The 24,903-nt window shown below is 33.2% G+C and overlaps 1 protein-coding gene across 4 annotated transcripts in view; it reads left to right on the plus strand.

Annotated features, from left to right (window-relative positions):
* The window catches only part of SBF2 (SET binding factor 2), a 382,671-nt gene that overhangs the window by 161,220 nt on the left and 196,548 nt on the right, over positions 1-24,903 (plus strand). For all 4 annotated transcript variants that reach the window (XM_074372406.1, XM_074372407.1, XM_074372408.1 and 1 more), the window contains exons 3-5: positions 7,772-7,909; positions 22,128-22,250; positions 23,565-23,675. In XM_074372406.1, the coding sequence (XP_074228507.1) occupies positions 7,772-7,909; positions 22,128-22,250; positions 23,565-23,675 (372 nt within the window). The remainder of the gene's footprint in view (positions 1-7,771; positions 7,910-22,127; positions 22,251-23,564; positions 23,676-24,903) is intronic.

Consider the following 24,903-nt stretch of genomic DNA (forward strand, 5'->3'; position numbering starts at 1 on the left):
GGTCTTGGAAAATATTAAAAGCGACTGTTATCCAAAGAACCTTCTACAATGTTTTGCCTTTGAGAGATCATTCAAATTAGTCACAATAATGCTATGGACATTTTTGGTTATTCTATAATAGTTTTATTATATACTGTATATGTGTAAAGCATTTGAAAAGTAAGCACATTAAGAGTTTTAAGCTGCAAAATATCTGATTGCTTCTTTAAGTAGAGATCTATCTGCTCATAAAAGTTACTTTGTTATTTGTGAACTCTTCTTTATGATGGATACCTTTGATATGAGAAGTCAGTAGAGTTGATAGAATTGGAACTAACATAAAAATACTTAGTTTAATCCTTACTTGAAAACCTATAGTTTTATTTAAATTTTGAGAAAATGTTTATAGTTGTCATTCTCTGGTGTATAGCTTTTAGTATCATTTACTAAGCCTGATGAGCAGCTATGGTAATGAATGACAGGTCTAAGAGAATGGGATTATTTGCTATCAATTCACAGAGCTGATTAACTTTGTATCAGAAGACTTGTTTGCTGAAGAGGTGGACCTGGTGACGCAGGCTGTATCAGTAGATTGCTTTATAACCCAAGCTCAGACACCTCTTTCCTGATTGTGAAACTCACTTTAGGAAATGGTGTACCTAATTCAGGAAAGAAGTTTGTTGAGGGAAAGAAGATTTTGAAAGACACTTGTGAGTTTTGTTGTAACCTGATAAAACTCCCCAATTCTGCCACGGATTATACCTTTCTGCTACCCAAGTAGATAAAGCCAAGGCTAGATACATGTTAACACTGATTTTTTTTAGTAGAATATTAGGTCTCCTACTTTTGGATCTCTCACTTTATACTCTCACAAATTATTTAGAATCCCCAGAGTTTTGTTTATGTAGTTTTATCTGTTCATTTATGTATTAGATAACAACTGGATGTTGTTATGTATTAGAAATTACAACTGGAAAATTTTAAACTACTTATTTAAAATAACAATAAACTATTGCATATGAAATAGCATGTTTTTATTTAAAAAACTATATTGCCCAAAACAAAAAACATAGGGAAAAGAGTGGTATGTGGTATTGTTTTATATTTTTATAAATATCATTGAATATTGGCTTAATGAAAGACAGCTGGATTCTCATACCTACTTCTGCATTCATGCTTTTGCAATATGTTGTTTTGATTGAAGTATATGAAGAAAATCAGTTCTCACAAATACATAGTTGGAGAAAGGAGGAGTATTTTAACAGCCTTTTCAGATACTTATGGAAACTCTTTTTGAATACTACACCAACACTCAACAAATAGTAAGTTCTTAAAGATTAGTTGCAATCACAGAACTTTTCAAACTCTGCCACAATAAAACCTATTGGTCAGTTTTGCACTTTGAACAGATCTTTTACCCATGCATGATTTTATAACGTCATACGTTAGTCATTTGGCAAATATGGGATCAATGAATGATCCAGATCTTCCAAATATTGACACAGATCATTATATAATATTTAAAATATTGCCCTAAGTAATATTACTGTCATGTTCATCAGAAATGCAATGACTGTGCTTGAAAATTTGTTTTATCATTGGTAACAAATTTTCTCAGATCTTTATCTTAAAGCGACAGGCCTACTTCATTCATTTTGCGAAAATGTTTGCCAAATACATGTCTGCATAGGCATATTTGTTTGTCAGTTATTCTTACAAGTAAAAAATAGTATTCTTGAAAATAAAAACCCAGCTCACAACTCTAAAATTATGCAAATAGTGCTTCTCTAAACAATTATCATACTTACACATGTGGCAAAAGTGCTTTATATATACTTACTATTTGAAACAGAATATTTTAAAATTTATATACTAAAGGGTCAAGTTATAATGAAATTAAAATGTGTATTGCATCATCAAGGACATTTTTAACTGAAACTTTTTTTTTAACTGCAAATATGTAGCTTTGAAGAACACAATGACTATAAGTATAGTTTGGTGCTGATTCCTGTTAATATACCAGCAACTTTACCCATCATCACTTTTGTACCATCAGTGTGAATGTCAACAAAGTGAAAGAAGTTACTAACTCTTAGTATTATTATGAAAATAGTTTTGACATCTAGGACTCCTGTGATTCTTCGTAGCACACTTTGAGGTATTCTAGAATAAAAAAGGCTTATGGTGGCCACAAGAATGCCAAAGACATAAAGTCATGGGACTTAGATGGATTGTTGAGGGAGAAATATACACATGCCCAAAACAAGTCAACTCTTTTTTTTTTTTTTTAACATTTTTTTGAGTAATAGTCATTTTACAATATTGTGTCAAATTCCAGTGTAGAGCACAATTTTTCAGTTTTACATGAACATATGTATATTCATTGTCATACATTTTTTTTCGCTGTGAGTACCACAAGATCTTGTATATATTTCCCTGTGCTATACGGTATAATCTTGTTTATCTATTCTACATTTTGAAATCCCAGTCTGTCCCTTCCCACCACCCACCCCCTTGGCAACCACAAGTTTGTATTCTATGTCTATGAGTCTGTTTTGTATTTATGTTTTTGGAGGAGGGGGTTGTTTGTTTTAGATTCTACATATGAGTGATCGCATATGGTATTTTTCTTTCTCTTTCTGGCTTACTTCACTTAGAATGACATTCTCCAGGAACATCCATGCTGCTGCAAATGGCGTTATGTTGTCGGTTTTTATGGCTGAATAGTATTCCATTGTATAAATATACTACATCTTCTTTTTCTAGTCATCTGTTGTTGGACATTTAGGCTGTTTCCATGTTTTGGTTACTGTAAATAGTGCTGCTATGAACATTGGGGTGCAGGTGTCATTTTGAAGTCAGGTTCCTTCTGGATATATGCCCAGGAGTGGGATTCCTGGGTCCTATGGTAAGTCTATTCCTAGTCTTTTGAGGAATACAAGTCAACTCTTTTGTACCGATTAGTAAAATAGATAAATTCTAGGTCATATATCAGAGGAAAAGGTTGTTATAATTATTTATTATCATAAAATGGTCTGGAACACGTGAATGGAACTGCTTGAATCTTTGTTCTGGAGGGGGCTAGTGAAACTGTGGAGTTTCAGAGAAAGTTCATAGAATAAATGATACTAAAGTGCTCAGTAAGTATTTGTTGAATAAAGTACTATTTCAAAACAAAAATGTAGTAGAGAAAAGTATTTTCACTTGTCTTTAAGGTTTTCATGCTATTTATGTATTCCTCATGATGTCTGCTGAAGGAAATGAGTCTGTTAAGATTTTTCATTTGATAGAGAAGCTGTCGATGTGATTAACGTCTCTCTAAATACAGAAAATCATCCAAATCTTACTTTTTTGATGTCTTTTTAGACTGAGTCAAGGAGTCAATGAGGCAGTGAAAAGAGAGGCAGGAAAAAAATTGATAAAGAAGGGTAAAGAAAGTGTTATAGGTATGAGGATAGATCACAGTGGGTAATAATCATAGTAACTAACTTTTACTTCACTGAATTATATAGCAGGGACTGTTCTGAGTACTTTTCATGTGTTAACGTATGTAAGCTTCCTTCCCAAGAGTGCTAGCAGGTAGGTACTAATATTCTACCTTTTATAAATGAGGAAACTGAGCCACTGAGAGGTTAAATAAATTGCTCAAAATTACATAGTTACTAAACAGAGCAACAGAAAGTAATCTGGTACAGAGAGTGGCTGTGTTGGTGAGCTCATTACTATTTCTGTTCTATCTCTTGAACAATATGTTAATCAAGATACCTTTTTATATTATATTTTTAGAAATAAACTTTACTTTTTAGAGTACTTTTAGATCCATAGCAAAATTGATCAGAAAGTAGAAAGAGTTCACATGAACTATTGGTTCCCAAAACAGATTCTCACAGTATCAATATCTCCCACCACAGTAGTGTGTTGATTACAATTGATAGATGAACTTAGGCTGATTGACTCATCATTATCACCCAAAGTCTGTAATTTGCATTAGGATTCATTCTTGGTTTACATTCTGAAGATTTTGATAAATGTATAATAATATGTATCCACAATTATAATACCATATAGAATAGTTTCATTGCTCTAAAAATCCTCTGTGTTCTGCCTGTTCATGTCTCCACTGCATATCCAACCCCTGACAACCATTTATTTTTTTGCTGTCTCCATAGTTTTACCTTTTCCAGAATGTCGTATAGTTGGAATCATACCATTTGTAACCCTTTGAGATTGGTGTCTTTCACTTAGTTATATGCATTTAAGTTGCCTCCATATTTTGTCATGGCTTCATAGCTCATTTCTTTCTAGTGCAGAATAATATTCCATTGTCTGAGTGTGCCGCAGTTTATCCATTCACCTATTGAAAGGCATCTTGGTCCACTCTAAGTTTTGGCAATTATGAATAAAGCAGCTATAAACATCCATGTGCAGGTTTTTATGGGAACATATGTTTTCGACTCCTTTGGGTAAATACTGAGGAGCACAATTACTGGATCATATGGTAAAAGTATGTTTAGTTTTGTAAGAAACAGCCACACTGTCTTCCAAAGTGGCTGTACCATTTTATGTTCCTACTGGCAATAAGTGAGAGTTCCTGTCACTCCACATCCTTGTTAGCATTTGGCATTTTCAGTGTTTTAGATTTTGGCCATTCTAGTAGATGTGTAATGATATCTCATTGTTTTAATTTGAAGTTCAGTGAAATATGATGTTGAACACCTTTTTATATGCTTACTTGCCTTTTGTATATCTTTTTTGGAGAGATGTATGTTTAGACCTTTTGACTATTTTATAATTGGGTTGTTCATTTTCTTATTTTTGACTTTTAGAAATTCTTCATATATTTTAGATGACAGTACATTATCAGATATGTGTTTTGCAGATATTTTCTCCTAGTCCTTAGCGTGTCTTCCTTTCTTGACAGTGTCTTTCACAGAGCAGGAGTTTTTAATTTTGATGACGTTTAGCTTATTAGTTATTTCTTTCATGGTTCATGATTTTGGTGTTGAATGTAAAAGGTCATTGCCAAATCAGAGATCATCTATATTTTCTCCTGTGTTATCTTCTAGGAGTTTTATAGTTTTGCATTTTATATTTAAGTATATGGTCCACTTTGAGTTAATTTTTGTGAAGGATGTAAAGTCTGTGACTAGATTTATTTTCTTGTATATGAGTGTCTAGTTGGTCCAGCACAATTTGTTGAAAAGACTATCCTTTCTCCACTGTGTTATTGCCTTTGCTCCTTTGTGAAAGTTCCGTTGGCTACATTTTTCCGGACTCTTTGCAGGCTCTCTGTTCTACTTACTTGATCTATTTGTCTCTTCTTTCACCAATACCACACTGTCTTTACTATAGCTTTTGAATAAGTCTTGAACTCAGGTAGTGTTACTTTTCAACTTTGTTCTTCTTAAGTACTGTCTTGGCTATTCTGGGTCTTTTGCCTCTCCATTATAAACTTTAACATTAGTTTGTCAGTATCCATGAAATAATTTGCTGGAATTTTGACTGAGATTGCATTCAATCTGTAGATCAAGTTGGAAAGAACTGATAGTCGACAATATTGAGTTTTCCTATTGATGGGCATGGAATCAATCTCTCTCTAGTTCTTCTTTGATTTCTTTTGTCACAGTTTTGTAATTTTCCTTATATGGATCTTGTACATATCTTATTATATTTATACCTAAGTATTTCATTTTGGGGGGATATTAATGTATGTAGGTGACATTGTGTTTTTAATTTCAAATAACACTTGTTCATTGTTGGTGTAGTGTATATAGGAGAGCAATTGATTTTTGTATGTTAACCTTGTATCCTGGAACCTTGCTCTAATTGCTTATTACTTTCAGATTTTCTACATAGACAGTCATGTCATCTGGGGACAAAGACAGTTACATTTCTTTCTTTCTAATCTGTACACCTTTTATTTTCCTTTTTTTTTTTTTTTTTTTTTTTTTTTGACTAATTGCATTAGCTAGGACTTCTAGTACAATTTGGAAAAGGTGGGGTAAGAGGGAACATCCTTGCCTTATTTCTAACCTTACCCAGAAAGCTTCTAGTTTTTTTTTTATCATTAATTATGATGTTATCTGTAGGTTTACTATAAATGTTCTCTATCAAGTTAAGGAACTTCCCCTCTGTTCTCAGTTTGTTGAGAGTCTTTTTTTTTATAATCATGAATGGATATTAAATTTTCTCAAATGCTTTTTCTTCATCTGTTGATATGACCATGTGATTTTTCTTGTTTAGCTTCTTGATAGGATTAATTGATTATCAAATGGTGGACCAGACTTATATACCTAGAATGAATTCTACTTGGTCATGGTATATAATTTGTTTCATACGTTGTTGGATTCAATCTGCAGATATTTTCTTGAGGATTTTTACATCTGTGTTCATAAGCGATACTGATGTAGAGTTTCATTGTAGTTCCTTCGTCTGGGTTTTGATATAGGGTAATGCTGGCTTCCTTGAATGAGTCAGGAAGTATTTCCTTTGCTTTTATCTTATGGAAGAGATTTTAGAGAATAGCATAGTTTCATCCTTAAATGTTTGGTAGAATTCACCCTGAATCCTTTTGGGCCTGATGCTTTCTGTTTCAGAAGGTTATTAATTACTGATTCAATTTCTCTAGTAGATATAGGTCTATTCAGATTCCCTATTTCTTCTTGTGTGAGTTCTATCAGATTGTATCTTTCAAGGAATTGGTCCGTTTCACCTTGGTTACCAAATTTGTAGACACAGAGTTATGCATAGTTTTCCTTTATTATCTTTTTAATGTCCATGGAATCTGTAATGATGTACCCTTTTTCTTTTCTGATATTAGTAATTTGTATCTCCTCTCTTTTTTATTTTTAGTTAGCCTGACTAGAGGCTTGTCAATTTTAATGTTCTTTTCAAAGAATCAGCTATAGGTTTTGTTGATTTGCTCTATTGATTTCCTATTATAAATTTCACTGCTGCTCTAATTTTATTATTTCTTTTCTTCTGCTTACTTACAATTTAATTTGCTCTTCTTTTTCTCGTTTCCTAAGATAGAAGTCAGAGTATTGATTTTAATTTTCTTCTTTTCTAATATATGCATTCAGTGCTATAAATTTCCATGTAAGCACTGCTTTTGCTGAATTCCGCAAATGTTAAATTGTATTTTTATTTTCATCTGGTTAAAAATATTTGAACATTTTTTTGAGATTTTGTCTTTGACCCATGTATTATTTAGAAGTGTGATGTTTAATCTCAAAGTATTTTGGCATTTTCCAGCTATCTTTCTGTTATTGAGTTGTAATTTAAATTTATTGTGGTCTGAGAGCATGCATTATATGATTTCTGTCCTTTTAAATGAATTACAGTGTATTTTATAGCCCAGAATGTGGTCTGTTTTGATGAACAAGATATCTTTTTCATTGTACTGAATTGAAGACTCTTAGATTAATGAAGATACTTTAAAATAATTCTATTTTCCATCAGAGATAGGTACTTTAGTACTTGATCAGCTTATTTCATGACTTGTTCTAATGGAGGAAAGTTTTTCATTTTAGTGCCATGATCTTATGTATGCCAGCCTAGGCCTCAGGATGAGTGGCAACTGTGGAAAATCTAAGCTGTCTTCATAAAATGTATATGCACATTAGTGAAAGTGTTCCGAATCTGTAAATGATTTTTTTAAAATAGTGGTCAAAGTTACATATCACGTAAGCTGGAAAATTTTGAAATAGGGAAACATTTAACACTTAGATTTATAAATAATAACTTTTCATTGTGCTTTAAAATGTGACTATTTTTTTTCTATCCCATTTAGTTTTGTCAGCCTGGCGGGTGGCAGCTGTCCAGAGAGAGGAAGCAGCCAACATTTTTTGTGGTGGTCCTGACAGATATTGACTCAGATCGACATTACTGCTCATGCCTAACCTTCTACGAGGCAGAGATCAATCTTCAGGTACAACAACTTTTCTAACCAAATTATAGCCCAAGGGACACCATTTAGGAATCTTTTCATTATGCCATATTTGTTTTTGTTAGAACTGCAAGTTTGAGTTCTATGGGCTGTTTTAAAAAGACTGAGGTACTATATTGTTGGAGAAGGGAGAGAGAAGGTAAAGTTACTGTCCAAGATTAATCTCTTTTAAAATACTGGTCGTAATCTGAATATTTCTAAGAAGTGTATCTGTGAATTAGTTTATCAAGATTTGTTTCCTCTCATGGTGAACCTGTAATTTTCCCTTTCAAGTCCTTCTCCTGAGATGTCTTTCACAGAATATAGATCATTTAATCAGAATGTTTATAAATCATTTATCACAATGCTTGATACTAACTTTTTAAGTTCTGAAGTGAATGTTAACTCATTAATATTAGTGGTGGTAGTAGCAACATGATAGGACTGAAATTCATAGGCTAGAACTATAGAAGTTGAAAATACTAGGTCATTCATAGTATCAGTTGGGGTTCTTAGTTTCAGACAACTGGATCTACTTTCTCTAGTTTATTCAGAAAAGGATTTATGACAAAGTATTGGGCAGTTGATGTAATTTCATAGGTGAGGGGTGAGCAGGAAACCAATTCTGGGTACTAGGAACTTCCTAGCTTGTAGCTGTTCTGGTAGAAACTGTACTTTGTCCACCTTTCACCATTTGACACGTCTGATGTTCAGTACCAGACAACAGAACCTTCACAGTAGTTGCCCTGAAAACAGTCTCCCCACATGTTGCCACTACCATACATTGCTGAATTCTCCTGTAAGTGTTATACAGGTCATTTCCTTATGGAAGTCAGATTGCATGCAGACCCCTCCCTTGCCCTGGCAAAGGAATCAGAAAAACTTTTTTGTTGTTGTTATTTGTTTGTTTTGTTTTGCTTTCAAAGCTCTGTAGTTTCATGAAGGAAATTATAAAAGAGCTTAAAGGATGTTGAATGAGCCAATCCGCATTGTCTGCTGTACTTTCTGTTATGTACAGATGAGTGAGTTTCACCACCAGGAAAAAGGATTGGCTTTCTTTCTGAAATGGCCTCACAAAGGAACATTTGTTAGTTTGGTTACTTTAATCAAACTCCCAAGATCTGAATTTTCTGGATGCAGAAATCTGATTTTTTCCATATAAGAAGAGACAAACCATGGAGTCACTGTCCAAGTTCATTAGACTGATGTATTAAAACCAGCATGCTAGTTTATTAATTTACAGTGATAAGTTTAAAGATTACATAGAATAAAATATGCATTGTCTCTATTATCAGCACATTTTCTCCTTGTTGTCAGATATTTGTGGGAGGCCATATCAAAATCAGAAGCGTTTTGATTGTGGAATCAAACTAAGGAATATTTGATGTCAAATATTTAACATCTGCCAGATTAACTAGCCCATTGTTAATGCAGTTGACCCTTGAACAACATGGGTTTGAACTGCACAGGTCCATGTATCCACAGATTTTTTTTTTCAGTCAACATGTGCTATATGTACTACAAAATCCGTGGTTGGTTGAATCTGTGGATGGGAAGGGCTGACTGTACAGTTTTAAGTGGATTTTGACTACACAGGGGCATCAGTGCCCCAAAACATTGTTCAGGGGCAACTGTTTTTGAAATTGGGGATTATGTTGTCAATGGGGGCAGAAAACTTAGATGTCTGTGATTCTAGTCATTTCTGTCCTAGATAGTGTTTGGGTGGATGTTGCCAACAAATAGCTCATCAAATTCCCATTTTGATCAATTCAGTCTAAATAAGAAAGAATGTTCTCCAGTAGAGAGCCTGTATATCTCTTTTAGGTGATCTTTCATTTCTGTGTTGATCTGTTGAATATAAGTTAATGCTGAGAATAGAATATTTTCCTTTATTCCCATATTCTTGAGAGTACCTCTTTACAACTCCCTAGAATTTTTTTAATGAAACTAACTGTGATTATTTAGGGTTGGTCTCTCTCCTCTCTCCTTCATTTCCAACCCCTCTCCTGCCAGATAAACTCATGGAACAGTAATACATTAAGACAGTGTAGGGGGGTTCTAGTCTAAGATGACAACATAGAAGTTCCTGAATTCACTTACTCCCATAGACATACCAGATCCACAGCTATATACAGAGCAATTTCAGAAACTAGGTGAGCAATTCCTGTACATCAGGCAGACAAGAAAAGAGTCACACTGACTGGAACAAGTAGGAATGGCTGAGACATGTCCTCTCTATAAATCCCACCCTGGCACAGCAGCATGCAATTGGGAAGGAATTTACAACTTCCATTTCCTCCCTGAAGGAAACAGCAAAGGTCAGAATAGAAATAAATGAAACAGAGATTGAAAAGATAATGAAAAAAATTAATGAAAGTAAGAGCTATTTTTTGGAAGAGACTAACAAAATTGACAAACTTTTAGCTATACTCAGCAAGAAAAGAAGAGAAAGAACTAATAAATAAAATTAGAAATTAAATAGGAGACATTGGTTCTGATACCACAGAAATACAAAGGATCATAAGACTCCTATGAAAAAATATATACCAACAAATGGGCAACCTAGGAGACATGAATAAATTCCTACTAATGTACAACCTACCAAGTCTGAATCATGAAAAAATATAAAATGTGAACAGACCAATAGTAGTAAAGATATTGAATCAGTAATCTAAACCTCTGACCAAGGAAAAGTCGAGGACCAGACGGCTTTACTTGTCAGTTCTACTATACATCTAAAGAAGAATTAATAGCAGTCCTCAAACTCTTCCGAAAAAGAGGAGAGGAGGGAATGCTTCCACACTTACTCTACAGGGCCAGCCTATTACCCTGATAGCAAAGACAGACATGGGCATTATAAGAAAAGGAAATCACAGACCAATATCCCTGGTATACACAGGTGCAAAAATCCTCAACAAAATATTAGCAAACCAAGTTCAACAATACATTAAAAGGATCATACACCATGATCAAGTGGGATTTATTCCTGGATTCAGGGTTCAAAATGTGCAAATCAGTGAATGTGATCCACCACATTAACAAAATTAAGGATAAAGTTTATGTGATTGTCTTAATAGATACAGGGAAAGCTTGTGTCAAAATTCGACATTGATTCAAGATAAAACTCTCAACAAACTGGGTATAGGGTGAGCATACTTCAACACCATAAAGGCCCTTTATGACAAGTCCACAGCTAACATCATACTCAATGGTGCAAAACTGAAAGCTTTTCCTCTAAGATGCAGTGCTAGTCAAGAATGCTCATTCTTATCACTTTTACTCAACATAGTAGTGAATATCCTAGCTAGAGGAATTAGTTAAGAAAAGAAAAATATAAGGTATGTAAATCAGAAAGGAAGTAGTAAAACTATCTCTATTTGTTGTTGACATGAAATTATATATATAAAATCCTAAAGACTACCAAAAAAGTATTAGAACTAATAAATGAATCCTTAAAGTTGCAGTATAAAAAGTTGATAAACAAAAATGAATTGAGTTTCTTACACTAACAAAAAATTATGAGGAAGAGAAATTAAGAATGTAGTCCTATTTATAATTGCATGAAAAAGAATAAATACCCAGGCATAACTTTACCAAGGAGGTAAGAAGATCTATATCCTGAAAACTGTGTAAGACATTAATGAAATACATTGAAGAAAACACAAATATGTAGAAAGAAGGCCCATGCTAATGGACTGGAAGACTTATTAATATTAAAATGTTCATACTATTCTAAGAAATTTACTGGTGGGGGAGGGTATAGCTCAGTGGTAGAGCACATGCTTAGCATCTGTGAGGTCTGGGTTCAGTCCCTGGTACGTCTATTAAAATAAATAAATAAATAAATAAACCTAATTACCCTCCCAAAATTACAAAAAAAAAAAAAAAAGAAGAAGAAATTTACAGATTCAGTACAATCTCTATCAAAATTTCAGTGGCATATTTCACAAAGTATCCTACAATTCATACGGAACCACAGAAGACCCTGAAAAGCCAGAGTGTTCTTGACAAAGAAGAATAAAGTCAAGAGTCACACTTCTTAATTTCAGAATATATTACAAAACTATCTTAATTAAAATAGTATGATATTGGTGTAACAATAGACACATAGATCAGTAGAACCGAATACTGAGCCCTGAAATAATACCATGTGCATATAGTCAATTAATTTACAACAAAAGGGCCAGGAATATACCATGGGAAAAGGATAGTATATTTATTAAGTGGTGTTTAGAAAATTGGACAGCCATATGCAAAAGAAGGAACCAGGATCCCTGTCTTACACCATACACAACAATAAATTCAAAATGGATTTAAGATGTCAGTGTAAGACCTGAAATGTTCTAAAAGAAAACCTAGGGGATAAGCTCCTTGATGAAGGTCTTGCCAATGATTTTTGGATTTGACATCAAAAGCAGTGGCAACGAAAGCAAAAATAAGTGGGACTGTGTGAAACCAAAAAGCTCCTGCACAGTAAAGGAAACCATCAACAAAATCAAAGGCAGCCTACTGAATGGGAGAAAATATTTGTAAACCATGTGTCTGTTAATGGGTTAATGTCCAAAATATATAAAGAACATACAACTCAATAGTAAAAAAATTTTAAAATTCCAGTTTAAAAGTGGGCAAAAGACTTGAATAGACATTTTTTCAAAGAAGTCGTACATCAGTCACATGAAAAGATGCTCAACATCACTAATCATCAGAAGAAGTGGAAATCAGTACCACAATGAGATGTACCGGTTAGAATGATTATCCTCAAAAAGAATAAGACAGCAGAAGTGTAGGTGAAACTGTGGAGAAAAGGGAACCCTTGCGAGCTGTTGGAAATGTGAATTGATACAACCACTATGGAAAACAGTATTGAGTTTTCTCAAAAAATTAAAAATAGAGCTCTCTTATGATCCAGCAATCCCACTTCTGGGTATGTATCCAAAGGAAATGAAACATGATATTGAAGAGATATCTGCAGTCCCATTCATTGCAGCATTATTCACAATAGTCAAGATATGGAAACAACCTCAGTGTCCATCAATGGTTGAATGGATAAAGATGTTTTACATACATATATATGTACACACGTGTGTCATACTTACATACACAATGGAATATTCAGCCATGAGAAAGCAGGAAGTGCTGCTGTTTACAACATGAATGGACCTTGAGAGCATTATGCTAAGTGAAATAAGCCAGACCGAGGAAGATAAATACTGCATGGTATCATTTATATGTAGAATCTAAAAAAAGAAAAAAAAAGTCAAACTAAGAGAAATAGTAGAAAAGTGGTCACCAGGGGCTGAAGGATTAAGGAAATAGGGAGGGGTTGATAAAAGAGTACAGAGTTTCAGCTATAAGATTAATAAGTTCTGAGGATCTATAATAAAACATGATGACTACAGTTGATAACACTGTATTATATAATTGGAATTTACCAAGAGGGTAGATCTTCAATGTCCTCATCCTTGCCCAAAAGATAAATATGTGAGATGATGGATATATTAATTAACTAGAAGAGGGAAATGTTTCACACTGTATCCATATGTCAGATCACCAGTCTAAATATCTTTAAATGTTGTCAGGCAGAATTCTATAAAGTGGATTTAAAAAGGACAATTTAGCAGGTGTAAAGAGATTCTAGGAACCCCAGTTAAACTTACAGAAAGCAGTATAGGAGGACATTATAGCAGATATTTGTAAAGTGGTTCTAGGAACTTGGGGCTATTTTTCAAGCTTTTCATTTGAAAATAATTTCAGATATACAGAAAAGTTACAAGAATATTGCAAACATCTATGTACCTGTTACCTATATTCACCCATTTAAAATATTTTGTCCCATCTTTTTATTATCATAATATTAATTATCTTTGATAAACCCTGTCCTCTTTCCCTTACTCCCTCTTTCTCCTTACACACACACATACACACACACTCACATACTCACACACATAAGCTTTTTCCTGAACTATTTGAGACAAATTTGTGTGCATCATTTCCCTTTGCCCTGAAGTCTTCAGTGTATAATTTCATAGGAATAAGTATGTTTTTACATAAACATAGTATGATTATCAATCTCAGGAAATCAACATCAGTATTATATTTTTATCTAATCTACCATCCATATTTTCAGTTTGGTTACTTGACCTAATGTTCTTTATGATCCACCCCCCTCCCCTGCCTTTTTTTTTTTTTTTTTTTTTTGGTCCTCCTGTACAGGATGTAGTTTAAAATTACGTATTGCATTTAATTATAATTTCTATTTTGTCTCTTTTTCATCTGGAATAGTTGCTCAGCCTTTCACATTTCAAATAGTGCAGGTCTCAGTGCCCTGCACTGAAGGCTTACTATTTTTTGTTTTTCTGATTCAGGTTATACATCAGTAGTTGGAATGCTACCAACATTTAGAAAACAAAGTGTGTGTCCTTCTAAGGGCACACATTTGGAAGTACACAGTGTCTGTCTGCTCCCCACCCCACTGATGATGTTATTATTGAATACTTGGTCTGATGATTGGCAGATATCTCCATTGTATAGTTGCTGTTTTTTTTTTTTTTTACTTGCAATGAATAAGCAATGTATAGGAAAATATTTTAAGATTATGCAAAAATTCTATTAATCATGCCTCCCTCCGATTTGGCATTTAGTAATGATTCTTGTCTGTGCCAATTTTTATTATTATGGTTGCAAAATGATTATTTTCCAATTCACACACACCCTCTACCTTTACCAGTCAGCCGTTGACATTTTACTAAAAACAAGATTTTCCTGTCTTTTTATCTATGTGAGCTATAGACTCATGTATTCCAGCTTTTTTTCTCTTAAGTAGTATATGATTAATGGTTTTCACTGTTTTAATTCACTGATTGTCCTAAGTTTAACCAGTGGGCTCCCCTTCAGAGTGGTTCTTGTATTCTGTTAACAAAGCCCCATCAGTTTTTTAAAACATTTTTTAACTTTTTATCATAACAAACTGATCCAGGCTCGTCTTATTCCTTCTCTGCCTCAGCCTTGAAATTAGCCATTTCTCCAAGGAGCCCTGGCTCACTTGAGTAGGTAATAATATTAAAAATCATATCAGAGTTTTTGTATATTTGGAATCAGTGTTTGAGAATTATTTTTCTTTTTAGTTCAGATATTTTCCCATTTGCCGTTTTAACTGGACCCAGACATTACAATTTATTTAGTATTTACAGTCACCTTACAGAAAGTTAGTCTGCTTCTTAGAGTTTTTCCAAGATTCTGAAAATGTAAATAAGTTATAAGAATTCTAGCTCCTATATAATCGCACTTAGGTAGGAGATGCTAGCCAGAATTATATAGTAGCTTTTCTGTGTGAAGAACAGAGAGGTAATATCTTTTGGAATGGGTTAAGAAAAAAAAAGTAAAAACAATGAGAAATTAGTTGAAAAGATAATATTAAAGCCCAGATGATGTTCCTTTCTAGGTCATCATTAATGTTCCCATTTTCAGTGTGGACAGTTTAACTATGTCCTTTTTAAAAAATGTGTTTTTCTTTTATTTTTGGATCGTATCATCAGTTCAAAAATAGATCTTTTAATTCTCATTTGGTGTGAATTACTTCATACCAAATATACTATGACACATTATTTGGAAGCCTAGAAGAACAGGAACTCAGGGACAGAAACCATCCAAAGTATAATTGTGCAACTTTTAAAATGTTGTCTCTTATCTCTCCAAGATACAGTAACACTGTCAGAAATCACAAACAAAACTTTGGCATTAAACTTTTGATCACATATTCCCAAAAGTATTCAGCCAGGCAATGTGATTGTAAAATGTTTTAAGTAATCAGTAAAATATGATAGATATGAGGAGGCTTTATATGGCTTATCTAAAAAAATGACAGACCTAAGTGTTTTATTCAGTTGCATCATTTTAGAGTCTTCCAATGTGTTCATAAACGTCTTTATGAATCAGTAATGATGCAACTTGCAGTAAAGACATTTACTATGTCAGCAAACAAAATGTGATCAAAGAAAGGGGGTGAAATGTACTTTGGAACAGTGCTGACACAGGTGCACAATAAAGGTTTTATTTTCTTCATTTTTTATTATGGAAATTCCCATATTCACCTGTAAATATTTTAGTATGAATCTCTAACAGATAAAGACCTTTTTTACATTACCAATCTGCCATTATAATATTTAACAAAATTATAATTTTGAATAATCTCTTAATATTATCTAATATCCAAGTTACATATTTTTAATTAAAAAAATAATCTCCAAAATGTCTTGGTTTATTCATACAAGTTCCACACATTATATTTGGTTGATATTTCTTAAATTTCTTTTGTAACAGTCCCCTTTGTGGGTTGGTAGAGGAACTGGATCATTTATCCTATGGAATGCTCTACATTCTGGATTTGGCTCATTAATTCTCCATATTATTATCTAACTTGTACCTCTGTTCTCCATAGTTTCCATAAAGTAATATTTATATCTAGAGGCTTGACTGGATTCACATTCAGTTTTTAAAGCAAGACTACTTCAAAGATTGTACTGTACTTCCTACTGTGTAGCATCAAGAGGAACTTGTTTTCTGGTTGTTCTAACTTTTAGCAGTGTTGAGATCGAGTTGTGGGTTTGGATTAGGGCCAGACTTTCACTTACTAGTTTGAGATCTATTGATGATCATTGCCTAAATACATTATTTCAGTAGGAATTGGAAAAAAGGTAATTTCCTCATTCTGTTGTTCTTTCTGCATTTATTAACTAAAATTCAACTATAAAATAAAACTTTCATCAACTACAGTTTGTTAGAAAAGATAGTTATTTCCCCTTATTTTAAAAAATTTTCAAAATAGTATACTGGCACCCTAACAATCTTCAGTAGTGACCAGTTTTTAAAGTTGTCATTATAAACTCTTTTTTGTGTGTGAATTTGATGAGCTTCAGTCAACTGTGATTTTTATTCATTTTGATTCTGTTAGTTTTTAACAAACTCTTTACTTTTTGACAAATGAATAGGCGCATTTTGTACATTTTTCTGACCCAAATATAAAATGTCATTTCTCCAGAGAGTCCTGGTTTCCTTTGCTGGGAGGCAGTATTTAATAAGGTCTAGTATAAATGAGTTATTTACTCTGGTATGATGCTTAGTACAGTATCTGGCATAAAGAATATATGTTATAGTTATTATTTTCTTCTATATTATCTATTTCCTCCCTGATCTTTACTATTTCCTTCCTTCTGCTGACTTTTTTCTCTTCTTTTTCTAATTCTTTTAGCTGGTAGTTTAGATTGTTTATTTGAGATTGTTCTTTTTTGAGGAAGGCCTCTTCTATATTATATTAATTGGCCTAGAACTGTGATTCTTACAGCAGTATCAGTATCACTGAGAAACTTATAAGAAATGTAAATTCTTGGACTCTACCTCAGGCCTACTGAATTAGAAATTTAGGGGTGAGACTCCAACATAGCTCTAAATGACTTCATTGCACACTGAAGTTTGAGAACCACTGGTCAGGAGTAGAAGTTCCTAACTCATCTGGTGAGAGTGGGCCACAGGGCATGCTAAATATTTTCTCAGGGCAGCTATACAGCACCCTACCTCCCAGCAGCCTTGTCCATTTTCTAATCTTTTCAAATCTTATCTTACTTTATGAAATAGAATTAATGAAACAGATACCAAATATAATAATCTGTTTATGAAATAACCATTATATTTACCTAGCTTTCTAAAGGCATAGAATGTATGAATATATACATATTTCAGTTTCATTCATTTTCTATACTAAAATAGCTTGTGATAGCCTTTCCCAGCATGAGTTCCACAGGGCACTGGGTCCTCTAGATATTCTGTAATAAAGAGGATTTCATTGGTCCAGTAAGTTGGAGAAGCATTTTATATTATATCTACTTTGCTGGGCATTGCACAAACAATATTTGCATATCAAAGTCTGAGAAATCTTGCAGTAAAGAAACCTTTTTAACTTGGCTTTAACTTATTGTCAAAATCTTTTGATTAGAAGACCCTTTTGCCTAAGTAATAACTATTAGCTTCCAGCAGAAAACACTTCGGAAAATTTAATATACTTATGAGTATATTTTTGAAAAAGACTTATGGACTTATGTGCCACTTAAAACATAGGGAGCTTTTTGGGTGACTATATAGTAGCCCTACAAATGAATTTATACCACCTTCAGAATACTATAGAGCCCAGGAGCTATTAAAGGGGAAAACACCAGGATATTTTCTTTACTAGAGATAAATTGGATTATGAAATGAAAACTAGTGGCCTGATTTCTCTGAAGCTTTGTTTTCCTAAAATGTATATTTCTCATGTAGTCATTATTTTCCCAACCAGTGCAAGGTTTTATAAAAACCTTTGTATAAAACTAGGTTTTATCATGTGGACGTGTCAACCTGATAAGCGATTATTTGGCAAGAAATCAAGAAGTTTTCAGAGGGAATTGTAGACCTTACAGAATTTTGCAACTACTTAGACTCCTTTATTTCCAATTCTGGAAAAATTTTAAGTCCTTAAATTGCTTAACGGAGGCAACTCTATATAATGGTACTCTGTAATAATTTACTTTTCAAAAAGGAAATGTAGAACTGGAAAATTTTTACTTGCATAATTCCTTTCATCCTCCTTTTTAAACTATTTAAAGAAATTTTGTAGGGAGGGGTTTAGTATGAAAAACTGTTGCTGAAAGTGAACTTAGCACAGACAGTATTGGATGCAAGTCTTTTCAAGATAGAAGAGACAGGAATCTAGCATCAGGAGTGCAACAAACGTGAGGCTCAAGTGTTCAACCTGAGTTATAGGATAAACTTCTTAAAAATTGTGCCTGTTATGTGGAATCATTCCATAAAATCAGTGCTCTAGTAGTTTCTAGCATTTTTGTCTCAGGAGATATTTAAAGGGCAGTAGTAGTATTTTTGGAGCAGATTGATCTAGGGGGTTCTAATTTACCCCATATTACTGAACCACACAGACTAGGAGAACTACATAGAATGTAAACTACATAGAACTTGGGAATCCCACTAGCAGATAGTTCATAGTAATAATAAGTAGAAAAATATCAGTACATGGGCAAGCTGTAGCATGTGTTTATGATGTATGTAAGAGATAAGGTGACCTTGCAAGTCAGTGTGAGGCAATTCAGTAAACACTGTTTAGGTAAGTTTGAATCTTTAATGGGACCACCAAAAACCAAAGAATAATCTTAGCTTAGAAGAAGGGTTATAAATATTGTTCAATGAGATAAAATATATGAAAATGTTTTATACTATAAAATCTTAAATTTCAAGTCACTTGTAATATCTGTTACATTTGTGGCCTGTGTTTTTAATCTCCTGCTTATTTTTAAGTTTCTCACAGCTTTGCAATATGTGAAAATTTGTCATTGTAAAACACGAAACAAATACAGCTAGTATCATTACACAGTTATTACACAAAAGGTATTATAGCAGCTGTAAAGAAGGGGCAGTACTCCTTTATATGGTAAATTACTTACAGAGAAATGTAATCAAACCCACCACATTACTGTCTCCTGTATTTTAAACAGCAGTTTTGGCTTTTTGTGTGTGGGGGAGTTAAATCATAGCAGTGCATTTTGCTTTGAGAAAAGGAATATGAATTTTCTCTGAACTTGGGACACTGTAGTCTTACAGGAGAGCTGTTGGAATTAAGAATAACAACATCTATGATTTATAGCACATTTACAAAGTAAAGGTCAAAATCTATACTAAAAAGTGATGTAAAGAAAAATGAGGTTGTTTTTATTTAATATTAACATTACATCAGACCTTTTTTCTTTCTTGTTGATAATTATTCCTGCTAGTGAATATTTAATTAAAGGACAGCTTTAAGAAATGACTGATGCATTTCTATTTTATGTTTTGGTCAAAGTAGGTTAACTATCATTTATATGATATGGTTACTCAAACTGACTCTAGGGCATGTATCACAATCTCATAAAAATGTGGAGAGCCTTATCACTTTCAGGAATTTCAGTCATTCTTTCGTCCTGAAAGGACAGTATTTATTATTAATCTATGAAGAATATGATTCATTAAGTGTGGAAATCCTTGGTAAATTCTTATTCATCACATTTTTATTATTTCTAAGAATTCCAGAAACCACCCAACCTAATTTTAGCTTTTGCTTTGTAACAAATGAAAATCTTTCGAGAACATATGGATCTTATCACACATATAAAAAGTAAACAGACATTTCCCTCTGGATATGTGCATTCATTGACATCTAATACTTGGTTATATTTGACTGTTAGAGAAACTATATGGGCTCCAAAAAAGATAGAAAATACAATTCTTGGCCACCATGAGTAGTGGGGAAAAATTCCCTTCATAAAATACCCAGAAAACTATTTTAAGAAAATTCATTTCTGCGTGAATGCTGTGAAAAAACAGTAAGTAAATATCAACTCTTTGCCCAGCTCTTGTTTTAGAAGCTGAGAAATTACCAATGAACAAAACAGACAGAAATTTTGGTCTTCATGGAGTCCATTCTAGTGGGGGAAACAGACAAACTAAAAAATAAAAGAAATGAAATGGGTAATATGTTGGACAATGACAAGTGCTGTAGAGAAAAAAAAAATAAGGAAAGGGGATTTAGGGAGTATTAGGACATTGCAATTTCAAGTAGGGCGCCAGCAAATTCTTACCAGAACAGAATTTGCTTGAATAAAGACCTAACGGAGTTGAGGGAATTACTTATTTTGGTATCTATGCTGAGTAAGGGAGTAACAAAGAATGTGCCAGGCAAAGGAAAAACAAACATGCTTTAGACCCTTACCTGGGAGCATGCCCAGCATGTTTGAGGAGCAGCAAGGAAGGAAAGTGAGGCTAAAGAGAAATAGAGGAGACTGAAGAAGGCTGTTCAGATAATCCAGACAAGTGGCTGTGGCTCATAGTACTGTGGAAGCATTGGAGGTGGTGAGAAATCAGTATTGCTGACAGTGTGGGTACGGGTTATGAAAAAGAGGAGGAGAATCAGGATTTTTGATTTTCTAGGTAGGAAGGAAGGATTTCCAGTAACTGAGGTAGGGAATACTGCAGGAAGAGTGGAGTTTGGGGAGAAAAATTGGAGCTATGTTTTGGACGTATTTGAGATAACTTTTAGTCATCTAAATAGAGATGTCAAGCAGGCAGTTGGATGTGGCATTTAGGGGAGAGATTTGACAGGAAAAATAAGTGTAATAAGTTGATGAACTGTGCTGAGAATTAACAGTAGGAGAAAAATCAGTAAAGGAAAGGCTTCAGGAAGGAAAATAAATTTTAAGCTGAACCTTTGATTAATGGGAAGAGTAGAGGATTCTAGTTGGGGAAAACGTTCTTAGAATATCATTTAGAAGCATTAGAAATCTGAATGCTTTACTACCTTGATTTTTTTTCCTTTCACTTAAAACTTTTTAGTGCATCATGTAGTATTATGGAACTATAGGTGCACAAGAAGTATTTGTTGATTCATAAATGAGAATCATTTTTCAAAGTTTATTTTATTAACTAGTATTTAATCATTGAAAACATAGGTTTTTTTTAAATTCTAGGTGTTTACTGTGCTAAAATACACATGACATTAGCTTTACAATTTCAACCATTTTTAAGTGTACAGTTCAGTGGTTCTAGGTACATTCCAAAACTCAGTTTTATGTATAAAAATATTCTGACTTTTCAACAAAATCAACATTGTTGCTTATGAGGAAAAAGAATTTAGAGCTGATTGGTCTTTACTTCTAAGAGCATTGAGCTTTCTGCAAGATAATCCCAACTGATTATATCACTTTTGTTTAAAAGATTGGGACAAGCCAAAAAACAAAAATGAACATTAGTGTCTGTTTTAGAAAACAGATTTTTTTTCTATTCTTGAAAACTGAATTTCCATTTAACTGAATGTCAATTGTAGTTGTTTGGGTCACTGTTTAGTGAATATGTCTTTTGATGACTGCTACCTCACAGAAATCAAATGTTCAGATAAAGTTGTATATATCTGGAGCTTAAAGAGTTTTCAAAAATGAAATAAGTATGCCCTGCTTCATAATTTCTTTGCCTATTTGCTTCTTAGATTCCTCTCAAAGTATGTTCTTTATTTTTAGTTTGAGTTTTATAAATTATATCTTGTAATTAATTTTGGATTTTGTAAATTACATGAAAGCATGTGATATGTCTGTCTTTTATGAGTTATAAATCTAGAAAATTGTCTGTCTGTTGATTACAGTGTCTCTTTCTTTAGGGAACAAAGAAGGAAGAGGTTGAAGGTGAAGTGGAAGTGTCTGGTTTAATTCAGCCTGCAGAAGTGTTTGCTCCCAAAAGCCTGGTGTTGGTATCCAGATTAGATTATCCAGAAATTTTTAGGGTAAAGAACTCATAGTTGTCATTATTGATTTATATTATTGTATAAATCTGTTTTGAATGAACCATGGTAACAAGTTCTTTGTATTTAACGTATCTTTAAATTGAGTAGAGTAGGAATTCATCGATAAACTAAAATTAATGTGAGCAGAAGAAACGTATTTCATGTTGGATGAAATAAATACCTAAGTTAATACAACTATTTAAACTTCTAAGGGTGTAGTGTTTGGTTTAAAATAGGTCCTATGTTTACTGACTCCAAAATTTATGAATCCTAAAGAAGTCATTTGATTACCTGTAGCAAATTTAAAATGCGTTAGTAATATAAAAACTTTGTATTTTTTACTCACCTTCTTTTGAGGAGTCGAGGTTCAAGGAAATAGGATGGATATTTGCAATTTTAAATAGTTCTGATCATACTACTACCATCATAGCTTTAAAATATTGTTTACGTGTAGATATTTTATTTTTAGACACTTAGACTTTCAAATGTAAAAAAATTACTTTAGTTATAAATACATTTAAGCTTTAAAAGAAGAGGGCTAGTTTTTATTATTTCAGCTGCTGTCTTTGGTAACAGTAATGTTGACCATTGTCCATAATCCCAGATCTTCTTTGGAAAGTATAAATCATACCTTAAACTTGTTCAAGGATTTGGGAAATTATTACATAATTTCTGGGGAACTTTTCCATATTGTTGAGATTATACATATTCTTACTATCAAGGTTTCAGTGACAATGGGTAACTCCTAACAAATACTGATTTTTCAGTAATAAGTTTCAATAAACTGTAAGATACAGAAGGATTGCATTTTGTCTTCCATTTTACCACCTACCTTCTTCTGAGCTTAAAGTATTAATCATAATTTTGTCTCTATTGTGCTATTCTTTGTGATAATTCACATAAGTTAAACTTTTCTGTAGAATAAATGTTCTGAATTTATAAGAATCACAAAACAAGATAAAGTCTTTAAATTTTTATCTTGAAATGTGGGATTTTGCACGGTAAGTTGAGACAGAAACAGTTTTAAACCCTACACATTTGCTAGAGTGGTTATCTGAGCACAAACACCTGTTTTACAAATTATGGATTTCTGTTCTTTATAAACTCATCTCAAAAGCTCATTTAGAGTTTCTGGTTCTGGAGGAAAATTTAATAAACTTAATAACATTTGCTGCTTAAAAGTTATTCCATGGTCACTGTAGAATATACTTTACTAGGTTCAAAGTGAAATTTTCCTTGAAGCAGATGTCACAACAATTTATTTTTAGTGTTTACTGTTTCCATGAAATAACTACATGCATCTTCTCCTTGCAGGCTTGCCTGGGTTTGATCTACACTGTGTATGTGGACAGTCTGAATGTCTCCTTGGAAAATCTCATTGCAAACCTGTGTGCATGTCTTGTTCCAGCGGCTGGAGGGTCTCAGGTAAATAGAATAAAAAGGGAGATGAAGAGAGCCTGCTTCTTTTTCCCTCCTCTCCAGTTAATTTAATTTATGAAGAAAAGGGGAAAGAAAGAATTCTTTAAATATTTTTGTTTTAAAGAGGATCTTAGTTTAGTTAAGCGTTGTCCCTATGGTCTGCCTTCTAAGAGAGACCCAAGATTCCATTCTTTTCTTAGGTCATGAGGTTAATTTTAACGCAGGGTTCACCTTTCACATAGCGTAATTAGAAGTCATATTTTGTGTAACTTGAACTCTAGCTTACACACTCTTGGAAGTACACTTTTTAAGTTGAATTTTAAAATGTGTTCTTTCCACCTTTCTTATTCCTCTACATGGTTATACCTCATTTTATTAACTTAAAAATTTTTTTCAGTGATAAAAAAATTAGGAGATTACATTAAAAGAAAACTGTCAACATAATTCTCTGTAATATTGTAACTACTTCTGGATAGAATAATTCATTTCTTAATTTCCCTGGATAATAGCAGTTGTGCATGGTCTTAAAACCACTGTGTGTGTTGTATGTACTCCTTAACAGAATAGTTTGCAATTAAGAAAGAAGAGGGCTTATTTTTCTCATTTCAGTTTGCTGTCTTTCGTAATAATAATGTTGACCACTGTCCAAAATCACAGATACTCTTTGGAAAGTAGAACCTATACCTTAACATTTCCCAAGGATTTTTGTCATAGGTTGAGTTCATGAGGACATTAAACTCTTTTACTGAAAGAAAACTTTCTCAAAGTGGCATGTTTTTCATCTTCTTTATGTCTTGAAATTTTCATATTCATCTCTGAACTAGGAAAATAGGAACCTCGGCTACTATTACTTAATGTTTCTAGGGAACTTTTGCCTTTTTTTTTTAAGGCTTATTGTTTTTATTTTCACGTTGGTTGAATATAATTTTTGTTTTTTATACACAAGAAAATACTTCATGTACCTCTGAAATGAGACCGGTAGGGAATGTGTCCAGTGCAAACATCCGAGCAGAGCCCTGCCCTGATTGTCATCCCGGCCCAGCGTGGGTGACACTGGGGAAAAGCGGCGGGCCGCCAGGCTCTGCAAGGGCTTCTTTTCTTAAGTCCTAAAATTGATTAGTTGATCACTTATTTTGCTTATTCTTATGTAATATTGACAAAGAGGACAGCCCTCTAAAAATTACATTGTTTCTTCTTAGTCTGAACAGAGATGTTACTTACAATGAAATTGGCT

This window comes from Camelus bactrianus, chromosome 10 (assembly GCF_048773025.1).
Source record: "Camelus bactrianus isolate YW-2024 breed Bactrian camel chromosome 10, ASM4877302v1, whole genome shotgun sequence".
NCBI lineage: Eukaryota > Metazoa > Chordata > Mammalia > Artiodactyla > Camelidae > Camelus > Camelus bactrianus.